Below are 19191 nucleotides of genomic sequence, written 5' to 3'. Positions count from 1 at the left end.
TTTCTCGTTCCATGATCTTTGCTCTTTCCCTCCCAGTGAGTTAACTCATTGCCCTTCTAAGAATGGACTGGAGGCCCAGTGAGTTAATAAATAGGAATAATTTTATTGGTGTTCTATAGGCCTACAGAATTACCAAGAGATCCTTACACTGAGTAAATAAAACACATAATTAATGGGAAGTAAAATAAAATAGTAGATTTAATGATGCTTTAGAATAAGTAGGCTTAAGTGAGAAAAAGAGTCTTACATCAAAAGGAAACCAAAATACAGACCTAAAAATAAGAGCTTAGTAAAAATTAAAAAGAAAAAACATTATCTATTATTGCAAACTAGATACCTGATTATTGGATAATAAAAGCTTAGAGTGATTTGAAAGAAAACTGATTTGCAGCCACGTGTCACAAACACTAAGTCACACCCATACTATACAAAGTGTCTTAGGAAACCAAACTACCCACCGTGTTGTAACACCATGATAATACAAGGAAATAGTTATGCAAACCTAATTTGGGCATGAAAGTAGTCCATGGTATAGGACCACCTAGAGTACAGTATAAGCCACCCCCAAGGAAACCCTGAGCTGGAATCTAGATGAGCTCAAGAGAATGCAGAAGGGGGAGATTTGCATGGGGTGGTAAATACATATGTAAGAGTAGTAAGCACAGGAGTTTGAGAAGTTTTGGGTTACTGCACATCTGATGCAGAGTAATGTCAGTATAATGTCATTCATCAGCCATGTTTCATCACCTGTTCCACCAACTAGCTGATTTTCCTGCAAGGAGAGTCACCCTGGTGCCCTGGGATTGTCTATAACCCTATTCGCTTACTTCCCCCTGAAGGCTGGGCCTGTGAGGGGATGGGCTGGGTATGTGGAGCGGAGAGTTGACATTGTCTTAAATTTGTTGACTTTTTTCTAAAATACCAGTAGACCTACTTTTATATATCATTTTATTCCATATTAAGTTCAATTTTAGATTGTTTTCAATTGCTTATATCATTCAGCAACTTTTCAAAACTGAATGCTGTCGTTGGAAGTAAAGAATATCTGTTATAAAAACTATTGTGCTGGAAGTTTTTCAGGTGGCTCGAGAGGTAGATTGTGCCATCTAGATCTGGCGAAGTCTGAAAGACTCAGGGCATGGGGCACACCTAGAGAGGCGGAGAGAAACTGACAGGGGGACAACACTAGAAAACTGACTTTGGAGTGGGACTTGTACAGCAAGAGAATTTAGGGGGTACCAGAGGTAGAAAGATGATTTTAGTTTGAAAGAAAGACGGAAACTACAGCTGTCACCTCGTCAGCTCCCTGGTGTCTCTGCTCAAACCTACCTTTTACTCCCGATTTTCTGTTAATATCTCTTAAATATTGGTTCCTGATTTTGATTATTTCTCAAATGTGCCCTGTTATTTTGAAAGCTTCTAGTTTTCTAAAATGTGAGCCTTTCTGAACTGACCAAAAGGAATACCTGTGTCCCTGCTTTGAATGAGATAACATATATAGGTGTGTTTCCAGCTTTTCAGAATAAAAGACAGTGCAAACATTTGGTATCAGTTCTGTCTTTTTATTGTATGGTGTATTCTGATTTCAAAACAGGTTTAACATGTATTGTTTATTTATTTGGCCCACATTGTTCTTTTACCATGTGTGTTAAAAGAAGAGATGTTGGATTTGGTCATTCAGAACTTTTCAAATTGACAGCAGATTACCATGAATCTGCACAATCTGAAAATCTTGCATGGGTGCAGGGCCATTTCCTCAGAGCGTATGAGCAGGTGCATGTAGCTGTCCCACTCCTCCAGATCTGCCCCTCTTTCTTACCAGATCTCCTTTTTCATCTCTGCCCAGGCCCTTAGTAGGGTCTATGTTCATATCTCTGTAAATCTCTGCAGCTCTATGGTGTTTTTCACATAGTAGAATATCCGTCAAAATGTCTTGGTGTTTATCACAACCTAGACTCAATCTTGGTGGTAGGATTTCTGAACACAGCTCTAGTTCCATTTTCTGAATACATTTCCCATCCATTTTGAGGCCTAAGTGGGATCTCAATCACTTCCTATGCTTTCTAGGACCCATACCAGCTTAAATATCTACTGTCTCATTTCTGACATTCTACTGGAGAATCCTGTTTTTACGTCAAGTTGTTTTTCTTTCTTGGAAGAAATTTTGGTCCTGTCAAGTCTCTTGAATTAAGTTTTCTAATCGATTTGTTCATTTACAAACACTCATTGGGCCTGTGTTAGAATTCTTCAGAGAAACACAGCCAAAAGGATAGAATATATATATACGGTTTATTATAAGGAATTGGCTCTCGTGATACGGAGGCTGACAAGTCCCAAGATCTGCAGTTGGCAGATGGGAGACCCAGGAGAGCCAATAATGTGTAGCTCCATTCCAAGGGCCTACAGGCCCAAAGCCCGAGAAGAGCCAATATTGAATACAAAGACAGGGGGAGTTTCTTCTTACTCACAAGAGGATCATTCTTTTATTTCTGTTCAGCCCTTCAACTGATCAGATGGGGCCCACCCACATTAGGGTGATTGAAGTGGGCAGTCTGCTTTACCCAGTCTACTGATTTATGTTCAACCAAATTTGGGGGCACCCTGAGGCCTGGTCAAGTTGACACATAAGATTAACCTTCACAGAGTGCATGTATTGTGTGTGTGTTAGGTACTTACTTAATAAACATTTTTACTAGTGTTAGAAAGTGGAGTGAATAAATACTCCTTCTGAATAACAGAAGGAGTTAATTTTGCTATTGTTAGAGAAGGGTGCTAAAAATCACAGTATACTTGTCATAATATTGTTGCATATGAATTAGTCAGGTGCTTAGGGGAGAATTTCTTTCTCTGATTGGAAGCTATGCTATGGCTACCTTTATAATCTCAAACAATGATGTGAAAAGTCTTGCGTATTTGTCAGGTTACATAATGCTATGTACTGTAACAATCAGTCCCTGTATTATACTAGCTTAATAAAAAAAATTATTTCTCACATCACAGTCTGATGAAGGTCAGGAGACTTTCAGGTAACTCACCTCCAAGTTGTAATATACATATGTTTAAATATGGATTTTTAAATCAACATGTATCTCACTGTACTTAGAAAAGGAAAGAGATATGAAGTCAATTCCAAAAATTTAATTGATTACTGGCTCCTGTGCGCTAGAAGCTGCATTAATCTTGGACAAATAATTTTTCTTCATTGATGATCTCTGTGGAACCCAGTGGGAAAGGACTACAAGTTAAGAGTAAATTCAACTTTTAAAACATTTTGTTTTTTGTCTCCCTTAGCAGGGAATTTTGGAAATAGGGACTTGTTAGGCTGTATCAGAGGGAACCCTCCAACGGAGTTTTAGATTCAAGTACCAAACTGTCCACATCCTGCTGGGTAACCTAGGCAAATAAGTTGGCTACTCGGTGCCTTAGTTTCCTAATTTGAAACTTAGGATTTTGGCCACACAGATATTTCTAAGATCACTTCCAAATCAAAATTTCAACTATTCTAATTGGACAACCATCTCTTTAACGTTTAAAGATGCGTTCTACTTGGAAGTGAGGGGAGGAAGTGGAAAGATGTGAAATGGGTCCTCGTCCATACGAAATAATCCATCTGAGATGTAGACAGACCTTTAAGTCTATGAAGAACTAGCTTTGGTCCAAAGAGTGCTTTGTACAAGCAACACTGAGTTCACAGGTCTTGTTTGCAGAGTAATTAGCTGCCTATTAGCCGTAATGTGCCAGAGACAGCTGGAAAAGCTGGGGCAAAAGGCAGCTCTGTAACTCTGTCACTATCACAGAGGGATGTGGAGGACTCACACCAGGCATTCTGGCTTCTGGTTTGATTTCATTTCTGGATTAGACATCCTCATTTTAACCTTTATTCATTGTTTCAATTTGTTAGCATTGTTATATCTGCGCTTCACACAGAATGCAGATTTGCTCAAATGAATTCCCAGGAACTTGTAGCAGGAGCACTTAGAAGCATCCTGGGCAGACCCCAGCTGTGTCTTACATATGCACACTGTTCTCAAGGAGTCATACAGACACTGAGCCACCCCACCCCTTACCACACCACTACAACCCCAAGAGAAGCCACCCATCTCCAGAGGTTTCCTTTCCTGTGAAGCAAGAGGTACAATTAAATTAGGTCCCAGCAGTGAAGTTTCCTTAATGATGATGAGCCAAAACTAATTGTATTGATTTGTTTATCACTGGCTTAGGAGGCCTATCAAACAAATGGACTGAGACTATTTCCATATTCTTATCTGTTGGGTAAATGAGAAACAAATGACCTCTCCATATGTCTGCATCCTGAAGTCACTGCCCTTTAAGGCTGACTGCTCTGTGGCCTCAGGTGGGAGCTTTCTCCAGCGCTGGGGCCATTCTGCCATCTGCCTTCTTCACATGGGTGAAGAACTGAAAAGTTTGATATTTGTTCCTTTATTTTTAATTTATTTGGGGGGATTCATTTTTTAACAATTACAATTTGAAACCTCGCCAGAGGTACCAGATGGTCTGCTTTCTTCAGGGGACCTAGTCAGGAGCATTAATAACTGTAATTTAGGATTCTCTGAGGAAGGGGAGCTACAGTATCTGGAATGGTAGGAAATGAGGAGTCACTGACACCACATGAATTCAAAGAAAGGGACTCTCCAGGTCCTGGTTGGGGGTGAGGTGTACCTGTGGGCAGCCTTGGGGGGGGGGGGGGCAGAGGTGGGCCAGGGGAAGGAAGTCTGTTGTCCCTGTGCCTGTTGCGTCTCCTTGGTCTTTGAGAGCAGAGCCCATTGCCCAGTCTGTTGCTCCACAAAGAAGAGAAATGAAGAGGATGAGAGGAGGGCTCTGAAGAGGGCCATGGTCATGTCCAAGGCTGGAAAATCTGGGCCCCAGTGGAAGAGGGTGAGAGAAATGGTATTGCTTAACTTCAAAAACATGAAGCCAAACCGTGATGGGAGGTTAATCTGTGGCTGTTCGCTTTCACTAAGGTGAAGAAGCAAAACTAAGCCTGGTCCTTATAAAGGATTTAGGAGATACAGAAGGAAAGCTAGCATTTATGGAGTTCACATTCTGCTCCAGTTACTCTGCTAAGTGCCTTACATGTATTGTCTCTAAAATTCTCTCCCTTACCTGGCAGGTAGGTATTCATTTCCCATTTTAGAGAGGAGGCAGCTAGGGGTCAGAGAGTTTAAGTAACTTGCCTAAAGCTGCCCAGCGAGGATTGGTAGATTCAAAGCTAAGATTGTCTGCATCAAAGCCCATAATCTTAGGAGATGAATACTGATCTCTCTCTTTCTCTCCATCTTCATATTTCCAATGGAAGACAAGGGAGTCCATTCAGCACCTCCTCAACATGGGCAGTCTCTTATTGTCTCTTAGTGTCCTCACTCTCCCCAGAGGAGGGCTCATCTGAAATGGGAGAATACAGAAAGCCCGAGTGTCTTTACCAGGCAAGCCAAGGGCAGGGTAACAACTCACACCCTTTGGCTGAGCTCTTCCAGACCCTGCACACCAGTCTGTCCCACTCTGAGGGCTTTGCCCCTGTGACTCCGTGCAGTAAGCAGGCCACACAGGAGCTGCTTCTGGCAGCCCGGCCAGGGCTCTTCCCTCTTGATCTCTGCATTACTGCTTGTACCTAGTGGCCAAGTCAGAACCATGAGTTCCCAAGAGACAGTGGTAGAAAGTCCTTCCACATTCCCCTGTGCTTTTACTCACCCATAAAACTAATGCTCTATTGTAATCACCAACTGGCTTGTTCTTTCTGTTCTTAATTGGTTAGAACCCCTAACTGATGAGTAAGTGGTTAGTGGGTTAGTGGGTTAGTGTCCTAAGTGTTCATCAGCAACATATATCAATAACATTTATCTATCTATCTTATCTATAATGGAATACTACTCAGCCATAAAAAGAACATAATTTTGCCACTTGCAGCAATATGGATGAATTTGAAGGGCATTATGCTAAGTGAACTAAGTCAGACGGAGAAATACTGTATGATATCACTTATATATAGAATCTAAAAATACAACAAACTAATGAATATAACAAACAAGAAGCAAATTCACAGATATGGAGAACAAACTAGGGAGAGAAGTGGAGGGACAATATAGGGATAGGACAGTGGGAGACACACACTATTGGGTATGAAATAGGCTTAAGGATGTATTGTACAACATGAGGTGTATAGCCAATGTTTTGTAATAACTGTAAATGGAGAGTAACCTTTAAAAATTGTATAAAAATGTAATAACTTTTTTAAAAATTAAGTTAAAATAATTTTTAAAGACTAAGTGATTAGGTTTTTTTTTTTCCCTAACTATCAGTCTCCACTACTGACACCACACATAAAGGAACTTTCTAATTGTGAGGGTCACTAAGGTGACCTGATAGCCTACAGTATCCAGGATGGTTTGGGGGAGTTTTGACCAACAGGAGAAAGAAGCTTTCATAAAATCCTCTTCATTTTTTGAAAACTATTTAGTTGATCTCACAAATTTGCATTACTTTTTCCTAATTCAGGTGTTTATTTTGGAAGAATTCAGTTTCTAAAAATGCTTCACATTGTTTGCTTTATTTGCAGATCTAAACTACTTTACCACTCATGTAGACCGTGTAGGGTCAAGAGCCTTTGATAAACCTTGCCTCATTCATTTCTCAAGGCAGCAGAGAAAAACAGAAGGATTAAGTTTCCTCTCTGTAGAGGAAGAAACATTGAAATTTATGTGACTTGTCCAAAATGACTTGGCTAGAATGAGATTCTGATTGCTTTTGTGTTCTGATACATTAACCAGCTGGCCTTAAAATATAACAGCACTTCACAACAGAGGATGTAAGAAAAGTAATTGATAAATTCAATAACATAAGAATATAAATCTTCTGTATAGCAATATTAATTAACTAGACAGCATAAAAAGATAAATAACAAATGGAATAATTTGCCCCACTTGACAGATAAAGCATTAATTTCCTTCAATATGCAACAAGATCTTTACACATCAATAAGAAAAATATAAACAACCAAAAACAAAATAGGCAAAGAATAAGACATAGAATTGGTCAACGACCAAGAAAAGATACTTAAAATTATGTATAAGAAATACCACTGAGATATTATTTTTCACTCATTGGCAGTAATTAAAAGGTCAATGATACAAAACATTGGAGAGGATATGGGGGAAATTCTAGGTGAGGGTAGAATTTGAACCAGCTTTTCTAGAGGGCAGTTGGGCAGTATTTCTCATTACCTCTTAGTAATACGCATATTGTCTGGCAGAGTGTGAACGTAGAGTCCCATTACCAGAAACAAAGTGTACACGGAACCCAGGGGATACGTTTGCTTTTCCTCTCAGCTCCCTTAGCACACTACACAGAGTCCAACTCAGATGAAAATTAGGGAGCTCCTGCTCTCATCTCCTTTCCTATGCCCTCTCTTACCTCCTCTCTCCATGGTTCTTTCTGTCTCCAGATGGTCCCTTTATCTTTCGAGTCATCCTCCAGATTTTTATCTACCAGATTCTCAGTTGTATCAGGTCCTCCCCTGGTGGGATCCTGCTGTGCTCTGGGGTGGGTGGAGGAGAAGGGCTTTGTGGACTTCCATGTGGAAATATATAAGATAATAAAGCATTTCCCTTGCTGCTTTTGACCGCCGCGTATAGTGTAACTCAAATGTACTGCAGTAATAGAACTTCTTGTGAGCAAGAGAGAAAGTAAAAAAGGAATAGAAAATTCTGTTCAGCTGTAACATAAATTGACCCAGAGTTTACACTTGGAAGAATTTATTCCATAGAAACACTTGCAAGGGTGCCTGTAGATACATTTGAGGAAATTAATTTCAATCTTGTTTGTAATTGCAGAACATAAAATATAAATGGCCATCACAGACAACTGGCAAAAAAAATCATGGTGCACCTCTATTATAGAATACTAGGCTGCCCTCAGGAATGGAGTAGATCTTCCATTATGCTCTCAGAGGAAGTTGCCTAGAGTAGAAAGCAATCTCATATTCTCCAGGATGAAGATTTTTTAAAAGTTTTGGTTAACTTAAAAGTACATGCTTTTAGTCTTATAAATGAAATAGTCAAAAGTTTACTTATGTTTAATTTATGAACCTAGTTACACACTCACATTTAAGATCACATATCCTGCAACTTATTACTTTGGAAATGTTTTCACTGTTTGCATTTTTTGAGTCAGTATTATTTAAATATTAAAGAAACTGCCATCTAACATAATTTTTAGAGTACACTTCACTTATTTCCATCTGTTACTTGAGATGCAGCATTCGTTGGCCCTCATATGATGCTCTCACTAGAAACTTTATCCCAAACCGCAAGGACCCATGCACATAACATCAGGAAAATTGCTTTATCATCACTCATTCTGTAGGTGTATATGTGAGATTCCACAACACAACTGCCTATTCTGTTACTTATTAAAATATCTTTGAAAGGCTTGTTTATACAATGTCAAGCTTGAAATTTTGAGTTCTTACTCCCAGGAGTGAAAACTAATCTGATCAATTTTTTTGTCCTCGTTTTAATCAATTCCATCAGGAAACCTCAAGAAGCATTCAAAATTATTGCTGACTGAGGTTGGTTCAGGCTGATGCATCTTTCCCAAACAACAATCTTTTGTTCAAAATTAAGTAATGAGGAAAGCTCTCCATAATCTAAGAGATATGGCAGGAACCCCCAAATTATCCTTTTCTGAGGGGTAATTTGGGGAAAGTAATTTCACCTTTTACTCAGGCATTTATGGAATGGATATCGATGTGGAAAAACATTCAAGGTATATTTTGAAGTAAAAGAACAGGTTGCAGAATAGTATTTACGGTGAACCCATTTATACAAAATAAAAAGGCAAAACTAGTAAATGTTATCTCTAATTATATGTGGCCACATATTCATAAACCTTTTCTGGAATAGTACACAGTGATTACTCCAAAGGGTGTGGGGGGAGGACCCCAGAAGGTGGAGGAAGACACATGTTTTTCTCTTTTTTTCTCTTTTAACCTCCTTCTAGTGTTGGCAATAACATATTAAATGGAAATTAGTTTAAAATGCACTCCTTTCCTTTTCTTCTCTGCCTCCTCATCCAAGCCATTCCTCATTTGGATTTTTGCTTGCTGTTACTTTAAGCCAAATTAAACCACTGACCTTCTGGTGGAAAAGGCCAGAGCCTGTTCAGTGACTCCAGCCTCTTTCCCATCCTTTCTCTGCTGCAGACACTACCCAAAGCCCTGGGCACACTCCATCTGTAATTTCTAAGCCCCTAAATGTATATAGGATGCTTTATAAGGCAAATCTTTCAAAAGGCAAGGTCCTTATCCCAGGAGATTGTGCTCTAAGTCACACAAAAACAAACACCAGGGAGACTAAATCATTTTGTTGCCCTGAAACAGCAGCAGAGGAGGTCTCAGTTTAGGGAAAATTGACTGAAGGAAGCAAATTTTATGAGGTGAATAAAGAAAAAGAACAAAATATGCTTATGAACAAGCTAAATACAGTTTTTCTAAATTAATGAAATCGACTCACCTTGTCTCAGGCAAAAGGAGTAAAGGAGTCCTCTCTTTTCCTAACCCAGGAAACCCCACTAAACCATTTAAGAATGTTGGACATACGTGGAAGTGAACATCTTACTTAATATCTTCCTCTGGGAATTGAGACTTTATTTCCTGCTTTCAGGGAGACAGAAAGGACGGCCAGAGGGACCCTCTTGCCTTGGCCGGTTCTTAAGTCACTTTAATTCAAAATAATCAATAGAGCATGGAGACACTTTTGGGGGCAGCCTACTCTGGACTCCAACATTTCCCTCCTCTGTAACTTCCCTGGAATTTTCACATATTAAAAGCTGAGCTGGTGACTCTGTTGTGTGTGTGTGTGTGTGTGTGTGTGTGTGTGTATGAGAGAGAGAGAGAAGAGAATTTAAAAAAGAAAATTAATGAAACCAAAGGTGGAGAAGCAGGATATCAAGGCAGCCGAAAGAATTTAGTCTCGAGAGGCAAAATGGAACAAAGCTACGGAAGCTTTGACAGGAGGACAGAGGGGAAGGGAACCAGTGCTTAACGAGTGCACGCTATTAAATAGGAGCCCTGCTTGCTTCAGATTGAGAAACCCTGGCTGAGTGTACCCAAAAAATGGAAGTTTCTTTTTCTCGTATAACAAGCAGTCTGGATACAGGGAGTCATGAGAATTGATTCAACCAATCAATGAAATCAGAGCTCCTGATCAGTTCAGCACCTCTGTGACACCTCTGGCCTCCCCAGCGTTCCCACATTCTGAGATGGCTGTGCGGCTGTGACACTATCAAGCATCACGTCTTCCCACACATCACTTCCAAGCCTTGAGACAAAGGGTGACAGAGGGCAGTGTTTCTCCATCTGTCTTATCCAGGAACCCCAACCCCAACCCCTCCCCCCACCAGCAGTGTCTCCCCACTTCTCATTAGCTGGAGCTGTGTCAAGTGCTCACCCTGTATCAAACACCGCATCCACATGTTTGGGATCAATGGATCTCTTCCTGATACCTGAAGAAAAAGCAGAGCTCTGCTGGCAAGGAAGAAAAGGGAACGTGATCAGCAATGTCTGACACACACTTAATCTTCTCAAATAACCTTTCAAGGTTAGTAGTAGTACTGCCATTAGAATTAGTTTTCTAGGGCCGCCGTAGCAAAGCACCACAGAGTGGGTGGCTTAACCAACAGCAGTTTCTTGTCTCACAGTTCTGGAGGCTAGAAGGCCAAAATTAAGGTGCTGGCAGGGTTGGTTCCTCCTGAGGACTGTTAGGCAAGGATCTGTTCCAGGTCTTTGTCCTTAGCTTGTAATTGGCTGTATTTTCCCTGTCTCTGCACACCATTCACCTCATATGCATGTCTCTGTATTCACGGTTCCCTTTTCTATAACGACACCAGTTACGTTGAATTAGGCCCACCTTACTGACTTCATTTTAACTTGATTACCTCTGTAAAGACCTCATCTCCAAAGAAGTTCACATTCTGAGGTTCTGGAGGTTAGGACTTCAACATCTGAATTTTAGGAGAGCACAATTCAATCCATGACACCATTATGTAGAAGAAACTGAGGCTAGTGAAGATTAGATAACTGGCCCAAGACCACAGTGTCTCCAATCTTAGGTATTTTTTTACACCAAACCTGTGTACTTTCCACCATAACACAGGAAAATAAAAGTTCATGCATGAAAAATAATGAGTAAACAGTATTATAATATTTCTACAGTAAATGAAAAAATGTAGGAATATTATACGGTTATGCAAAAAAACATTTTAAGCTAAAACATTTGAATCAGTATCTGAGTGTAGATGGAACTTAAATTATACTTATAGATCAGATTACATGAAACAGAACCTAAAAGTTAAGTGTGCTTTGGGCTCTATACACTAAGATAAAGGAAGCCAGCAAAAGAATTCAAGGAAGTGGAGCAGAAAGAATAACTGGCCCACCAAAAACTATCAGCAGGCAGGATTTGCCAAAGGAAAAGCCATCTGATGGTACCTTAAGTACATCTACAAGGACCCTATTCCATATAAGGTCACATTCTGAGGGTCCAGGTGGACATCCTTCTGGAGGGTCACAATGTAACCCACTACAGTATTGAATAAATGTCTGGGGGAATAAATGAATATTCAACATGGCTTCAATATTCAGTGTGAAGATCTATGCACTTAATGCTACAAGAAAGTAACCTGTTTTCTAAAGTATACAGAAATGTAAATGCAGACCAAACATACAGATAGCTTAGGAAACGCCACCGTGGATGCTTAAGGAACGTTTAGATGTCTGTGCTAGAGGGTAACACCATCTACGTGGGGCCTTCACTGTACGGAGTTCTAGATTTGAGAGAGCCAAACGTAACTGTGGTCCAGTGGCCTAACAGACCACATTACAGTGGGATTTTACTGTTGCTGGAGTTATATTACTCACAACTTGAATGTCTCTAAACTATTAAGTAGACTATTAGTATCGATACTTTTAAAAAAGCTTTAGGCTGTAGAGAGATGCTCTGCTGTGAAGAAGCACTTTAACAGGATCATGCCCACTGTGATTTTTTTCTAGCATATTTCAGGTATGGCCGTGTCGAATGACAGAGAGATCAGAAGCTTCTAGTACTTCTCTCTCATCTTGTCATGTCACATATGAAACTCAGCATGGCCAGTGAGGAGGTGGGTATCACCACATCACAGTCCTATAAAAAGAAAACAATTCTCTATCAGGTAATGGGGCTAAATATTTTTCTGGCACCTAATAGAAACTTTATTATTTTCAGTAGTAATGTGCTAAAATTAGCACACTTAGGGAAGAAATGGACAGCCAAAACTATGATTGAAACACTCGGGGTGGTATATCAGATAACGTTTAAACATGCAATCACACTAGAGCTTGTGTATCATCAATTACTGACACCACAGGGAGTGGTCATTGTTCACTTTCGAAATAGATCCAAGTACAACCTAAATTGGGGCCCAAATTGGCAAGACTCGGTCAGCCTGATTTGAGGATTTTATTTCCAAAGACACAAAGCCTTCAATACATTTGGATGCAGCATTGCCTCTGCATTCCCGGAGAAGCAGAGCCAGCCCCTCTGGCTGTACGTTGCTAGAAATGCAGCCTTGTATATTGCAAGCACAGGAAATAGAAGTCAGAGCGGAGGGCCTTAGGCTGCAGGATCATGAACCTTTCACCTTTGCTAATCGTAACCATCAGAAACAATTTTTAAGTGGACACGTGGAGCAGCTTGTGCATGGGAGAAAGAGGTGCCACTTAACTTCAGTGCCAGGCCAGTGATGATTTGACTGTTTGTACTTGTCAAGAGCCGCTGAGGGCAACCTCCTTATTTAACAGCAGTGGAAACGATGAAATATGTTCAGCTCCTACCTTGAGATGTAACCATTGTTTAATAATGTGATGTGAGTTTTATTTGACACATCACATGCTAATAAACTTCAGAGTGTTGCTGAGGCCCTTGGAGAAGGAGCTCTCCTGCCTTCAGTGGGTAGTCCCCTGCACCCTGCTGGATCTGGGGGCGCTTGGAGATATATCTTTATTAGCAGGTGTGTACCCAAAGGGAGAGCAGCTACTTCTACTACCGCTGCAATATGACAGAAGTTCAATTGTAGAATAATATTGTATTAAGATGGAATAAAGAAAGAAGACCCTTGTCCCAGGGAAAAAAGGAGCCTGGGCCCACCACAGGCAGAATTGGGAATTCAGTGAAAGATCTATTACATTAAATCTTCATCCTCTTTCAGAGACCCAGGTAAACAGATTTTCATTGCCCTGAGGCTCTCCCTGGCTCTGTGCATCTTCCCAGGGCTGAGGTTATCCATGCAGCAATACCCTCCCTAGATTATGCTGCATGTGCCAGACTGTCCCAACTCATTCTTTAAAAACATGACTGAGCAACTGTCGTGTTTGACTCTGCACTGGGGAACATACATGGGGGTATATCAATATGCTTTCCTTTCCAAGGCACATTTATAGTTCAAGGAGGACTTCACTGCCTGATTCCAAAGGAGAGACTAATAATGGGGGTTTCAGGTCCAAGACAGGTGGCTTAGCTAGTGAAAAAGGGAGGCTGGAGACAGTTTGGCTAAGGAGGCTTGGATCAGATGGCAACACTCAGATCCTGTTATAAAGACAATCAGCTGTCACCTCTCTGTGGAGGGCAGGACCTGGAGAAATGACCAGAAATCAGCAGAAGTAAATATATATGAATGTTGACATAATGGAGTAGAGCCTTAGAGTATGCAATGAGAGAACAGAAATAAATATGTAAGGTGAACATCCCTTCGAAAATAATGAAAAATGGCATGCAGTTGGGCTCTGGCAGGAATTTTCAGGAAGAAGCAAATGATTAAGCAAATGGCCCCACCATTTGTTATTTCACAAATAAAACAAAACATGTAAAATTCTGGCCAGTTTACTGCTATGTCTCTCAGGAGCTGCTGCTGGTTTTGATCCTGTCGGTCCTAAATAAAGAGGAGGTGGGGCTGGAGGGAGAGGTGGCTGGAGGAGGTAAGATGGGTTATGCAACCGGTGATGCAGCTCAGGGAATAATTTGGTGGGAAATATTCATTCGTTCCACTTCTTTTTAATAAAACAGGTTTATTAATATATAATTGACATGCCATAATTTCACTTATTTAAAGTGTACAATGCAATGGCTTTTTAGTACATTGAGAGATGTACAGTCATCATCATCATCATCAATTTTAGCATATTTTCATCACCCAGAATGAAACCCCAGACCCTTTAGCTGTCACCCTTCAGGTCCCCAGCCCCCATTAGCCCTAGGAAACCACTAATCCACTTTCTGTCTCTATGGATTTGCTTATTTGGGATATTCCACATAAAGGGAATCATACAATTTGTGATCCTTTGTGACTGGCTTGTTTTAGCATAATGTTTTCAAGGTTCATCCATGCTGTCACATGCATCAGTACTTCATTCCTTTTTATGGCTGAATAATATTCCATTATATGAATATACCACATTGTACCTATTCATTCATCAGCCAACAGACATTTGGGTTGTTTTTACTTTTTGGATATGAAAAATGCAACTATGAATAGTCATTCATAAGTTTTTGCATGGATGTAAGTTTTCATTTCTCTTGGTTCTGTACCTAGGAGTGGAATGGCTGGATCGTACAATAACTCTCTGTGTAGACTTTTGAGGAAATGCTAGACTGTTGTTCAAAGCAGTTGTGTCATTTTACTTTCTAGCCAGGAGCGTATGAAGGTCCAATTTCTTCATATCCTTACCAATTACTTGTTACCATCTATCTTTTAAATTATAGCCTTCCTAGTAGGTGTGATATGGTATGTCATGGTGGTTTGGATTTATATTTTCCTGATGGTTACTGATGTTGAGCATCTGTTCATATCCTTACTGACTCCTTTCACTTCTTTATCTTGACTAGTAAACTTGCCTTAGAGAGATTCGTAATGCAGAAAAGTTCCAATATGCTGATGTCTGTGCACAAAAGAGCCCCTGGAGTGTCTGCAGAAAGACTCAGGAAGGCTGCATCATGTTTAAAATTTGTCCCTGAGCCCTAGTACTACTGAAGCATGACATCCAGAAGTCTGCCTCTAGAGCATGTAGAAGAGGCCCTAGAAAGAGCAGTGAGGGAGGGTGGAGGGCCTCACAGCAGGCACCGGCCAGGGGCTGAGCTGGACCCCAGGTTTCTAGGTGAACATCAGTTAGCACATACCCTATCGTTTTGTTTCATTCTCTTCCTCTTATGCTCTAAAATTTTATAGATTTTGGAACACAGTGTCACTTTTACATTAATGAAAATTTGAAAATTGATGATAATGTCTGAGACACTGAGCATATTTCTCATTTAAAAACCAGTAAGAAAGATTTTTATTGTCATATAAAAATATACCAAAATTGCCAGGATAAACCAGGTGGTCAGCATAGAGCATCAACTTAGTGAGGACAATTTACATTTAGAATAAATACCTTACTGAGCAGGGCAGAGTCTTCTAGGTCTGAGAAGCTTCTAATATAAAAGTCTATGAATTGAATAGTCTGACACTTTTAAACTCATCAACAAATGGGAATGGCATTATTTATTCTGGAAACACCAACAGAGTTATTCTTCAGTTGATATAGTGTGAAGTGATTTGAATGCTGGTGGTCTAAGAAAGCATCTTTTATCACTCGGTGCAGTCTAAGAGAAAAAAAAAACCAGATAAACAAATATGTGAACACAAAATGGAAGCTGAAAAAGAGGGGTAGAGTGATGACTATAGCTGCTTTCAAATTTGTAGTCAAAGAATGGTTTCAAAAATAATGGCAAAACTTCAGAAAATTGGGTTGAGTCAAATTAACTTCCATATTTAGATGGAAATTTACAATATTGGGATTATTTGGGCTGATGCTACAGCAATATCTTGGTTAGAATCATAAAAAGAATGAGGAGCCCTGCTTACTCTGACACTGTGAAATGTAAGAGTAGTTCTTGAGATATTGGAACTACATCAAAGGGAACAAATAAACTGGATACTGTTTGTACCACTGAGATTCAAGCTAGGAAAAGGTGTTAGTTTCCTATTGCTGCTGTAATGAATTACTACAGACTTACTGATTTAAAACAATGCAAATTTACTTTCTTAGAGTTCAGAGTTAGAAGCTGAAAATGGGTTGGCAAGGTTATTTGTGACTGATCCTTCCAGAAACTTTAAGAGAGAATCTTGTTTTCTTACCCTTTCTAGCAAGATGTGTGCAAAGCTGTTCAACATTCCTTGACTCATGGTCCCACATCATTCTGAACTCTGCTTCTATTGTCACGTCTCCTTTTCTGTCTCTCCTGCCTCCACCCCCCTTATTTTTTCTCTTATAAAAACCCTTGTAATTACATTGAGACTGAATAATCTCTGATAATTTCTCCATTGCAAGATTCTTAATTACAATTGCAAATTCACTTTTGCTGTGTAAGGTAACACGTTCACAGGTTTCAGGGATTGGGATGTAGACATTTTTAGGGGGCCATTCTAATTATTACAGGAAAGAAAGGATTTTCTTAATTCTTTGAATATCAGCCTCAAGGTGGTGAAGAGTGTGTTTGTTTTGTGAGGGCTGAGCCAGATTCCAGGGCACAGTTTAAACATGGTGGGCTGTCCTGAAGTGTCATCTGCTAATGATGAAATCAAAGGCTTGGATGACACAGATTTTCCACATTAGACTGAGAGATCACAGCATAAGTATGTAGAACATGATTTAACCCACAACATACTAAGAGCTGTGAGCAGGAACTTTAGAATGGGTGTCCATACCAAATTTATTTACAATTAGAGGCATGATTTTGAGCTGAAAATAGTATGTGTAAGATATTATGGGCTTTAGCTCCTACCTTTGCCAAAAATGTCTTGAGGACTTTGAGTGAGGTAGTATGCTGGGTGCTGGGGAAGGCAATACAGATGAGACACAGATGTGCAGTCCAGCAGCCCATAGCCAGAGAGAGCACATATACCATCGGAATGTGTTATCATAGGAACATTAGAGTGAGCCGTGGGTCCAGAGGGAGGGGTACTAGAGGAAGGATAGTCCAAGAAGTCAGAGCAGAAGGTACTAAAGATCAGAGATAACATAGGGGGGGTCTAAGAATAATACCAAATAGCTTACTATTTGCCATTCACTGGCCTCAGACCTTTGTATATATGAATTCATCTGCACAAGTCAACTCAATTGACTTTCTAGATAGAGTTTCTCAGACACTTGCTCACTTCCCCTACCTGCTCTAGTTCAGAACGTCAGGATCTTTTGCCAGTGTTTCCTAACTGGTGTCTCTGCCCGCTTCTCTACACCAGACAGATCCATTTGTATACTAAATCTAACTCTACAACTTAAAACCTGTCAAATCCTGCCCAGTATAAAATGTAAATTCTTTAACTCTCCAATCAAAGCCCTCAAGAGTCTGACCTTGGTCCCCATATTGGCCTCAACCCCACCCCTCTCTTTGTCCATTCACTCTACCACGTACAACCCAGAAACAGTGGACTCCTTCCCCCAACAGGCAACTGTCTCACACCCATGGATCTGCCTTCTACACCTCCTTCCCCAGGTAAATCCTGCTATGGTCCAAATTCTGCTCCTCCTCAGAATTCTTTGCCAATACCCTCCATCCCCACCTGAGTATCACTCCCCTTCTCTCCCACAAGGCCCGGAACACAGCTCCAATCTTAGGCCTCTGTTCTCCCCGCAGATTTGAAGTGTGTTCAGAGCAAGACATGGAATTTTCATCTTCCCTTCTTCAGCCCCTGCACAGCACTTGACAAACAAATGTTTGTTATATTCAACTAAACCAAGCAAAACACCATCTCCCTCCACTATGACTGCTTTTTTCCATTCAGAGAGTACAATCATGGGTGATTCAGGGACACTTAAAAATGGAAAGGGCTCCACCTCGAAGTCCTCTTGAATGTAGTGAAAATGAACATCAAAATCAATATGCCATTCAGTTTAGGGATTTGAATAAATGATTTCAAATGAATTGAATTTTCCTCTCAACAGCAGGTGGTGGAACAACATGAATTATTAGGTAACATACTTAAAGTCATAGCTCTCTCCTGACTTCTCCTACGATTTGTTTTTACTTCTCTTGCAGGCCTCTGTACTTGTGTCATGGCCACCTGAGAACTATTTATCTCCCTTATCCTCCCAGAGAGTAGAAACTGTCTCTTAGGCTCCAGATTTGGAATTATTTCCTGGCATTAATCTCTTCTTCCTCTATGCTACCACAACATCATTTCTTCTTTAACTGATTCTTTGTACATGAAAAAAACCTCAAATTTGAATACTACGATTTTTTGTAGGGGAGGAATTTAATACTAAGGAAAATAGAATTTTAAAATGTGAATGATTGCCTCCATTTCTCCCTCAAAGTAATCTCTAGTACGAGTCCAGCCCTTTTCCTATGTGTGTGTGCACACCCGCACACACCCTGCACTTAGGTGGTGGTCATTCTTTCTGCTGCTGCATATTATTGGATGGAATTATACTAGCATCAGTCTGCCACTTAAGCTGTTTTTTAAATGTTATTTAACAAAATGTCTTGAGAATATCGATACATATATACACATATATATACATATATGTGTATCTATAAATAATCATATCCATGCATACATGTATGGATATATGTATATACATAAATTTTCTTCTTTCTCCTGTTGTTTGCTTTTAATGGATATATGACTTTTCCTTTTTGTTTTTGTTTATTTTTTGCTTAAACTAATTGTGTTAGGTTTCTACAAATGACAATTGAAAAAAATCTTCTCTGCTTTTTTTTTTTTTTTGGCTATTGCTGAGTGTATATGATTTTTGTATAAACACAAGATATTTGATAGGAGAGACTCCCAGAAGTGAGGTTGCTAGGTCAGAGAGTATGTGCATTTTATATTTTGATAGCTATGTACTGACAGAGTGCTTCAAAAAGAGTGTATGCTTGGATAGTATCTGAGTTTGTGCTTCACCACATTTTCAAAAATACTGTCAATCTTTTCTACTTTCTAATAATATACTCTCTTTTTATTTTACTTTCAATTCTTCTATACTAGTGAGATTGATGAATGTTGCCTAAATTTCTTAGCCACATGTATTTCTTTTCTTGTGAATGGTCCTTTGTTTAGATTTCTAGTGTCTGCTTGTCTTTATAATGTTTTCAAAGAACTCTG

The 19191-nt window shown here is 39.8% G+C and overlaps 1 protein-coding gene across 17 annotated transcripts in view; it reads left to right on the top strand.

Annotated features, from left to right (window-relative positions):
- ST6GALNAC3 (ST6 N-acetylgalactosaminide alpha-2,6-sialyltransferase 3) overlaps window positions 1-19191 on the top strand; it is a 561430-nt gene that overhangs the window by 393615 nt on the left and 148624 nt on the right. The window contains exon 4 of one of the 17 annotated variants that reach the window (XM_074376218.1): window positions 12065-12171. The exons of the other annotated variants lie outside the window; for them this stretch is intronic. Coding sequence (XP_074232319.1) covers window positions 12065-12167 — 103 coding nt within the window. The 3' untranslated portion in view covers window positions 12168-12171. The remainder of the gene's footprint in view (window positions 1-12064; window positions 12172-19191) is intronic. 17 annotated transcript variants of the gene reach the window in all.

Source organism: Camelus bactrianus, chromosome 13, assembly GCF_048773025.1.
Source record: "Camelus bactrianus isolate YW-2024 breed Bactrian camel chromosome 13, ASM4877302v1, whole genome shotgun sequence".
Classification (NCBI taxonomy): domain Eukaryota; kingdom Metazoa; phylum Chordata; class Mammalia; order Artiodactyla; family Camelidae; genus Camelus; species Camelus bactrianus.
This window is presented reverse-complemented; position numbering and strand designations above follow the sequence as displayed.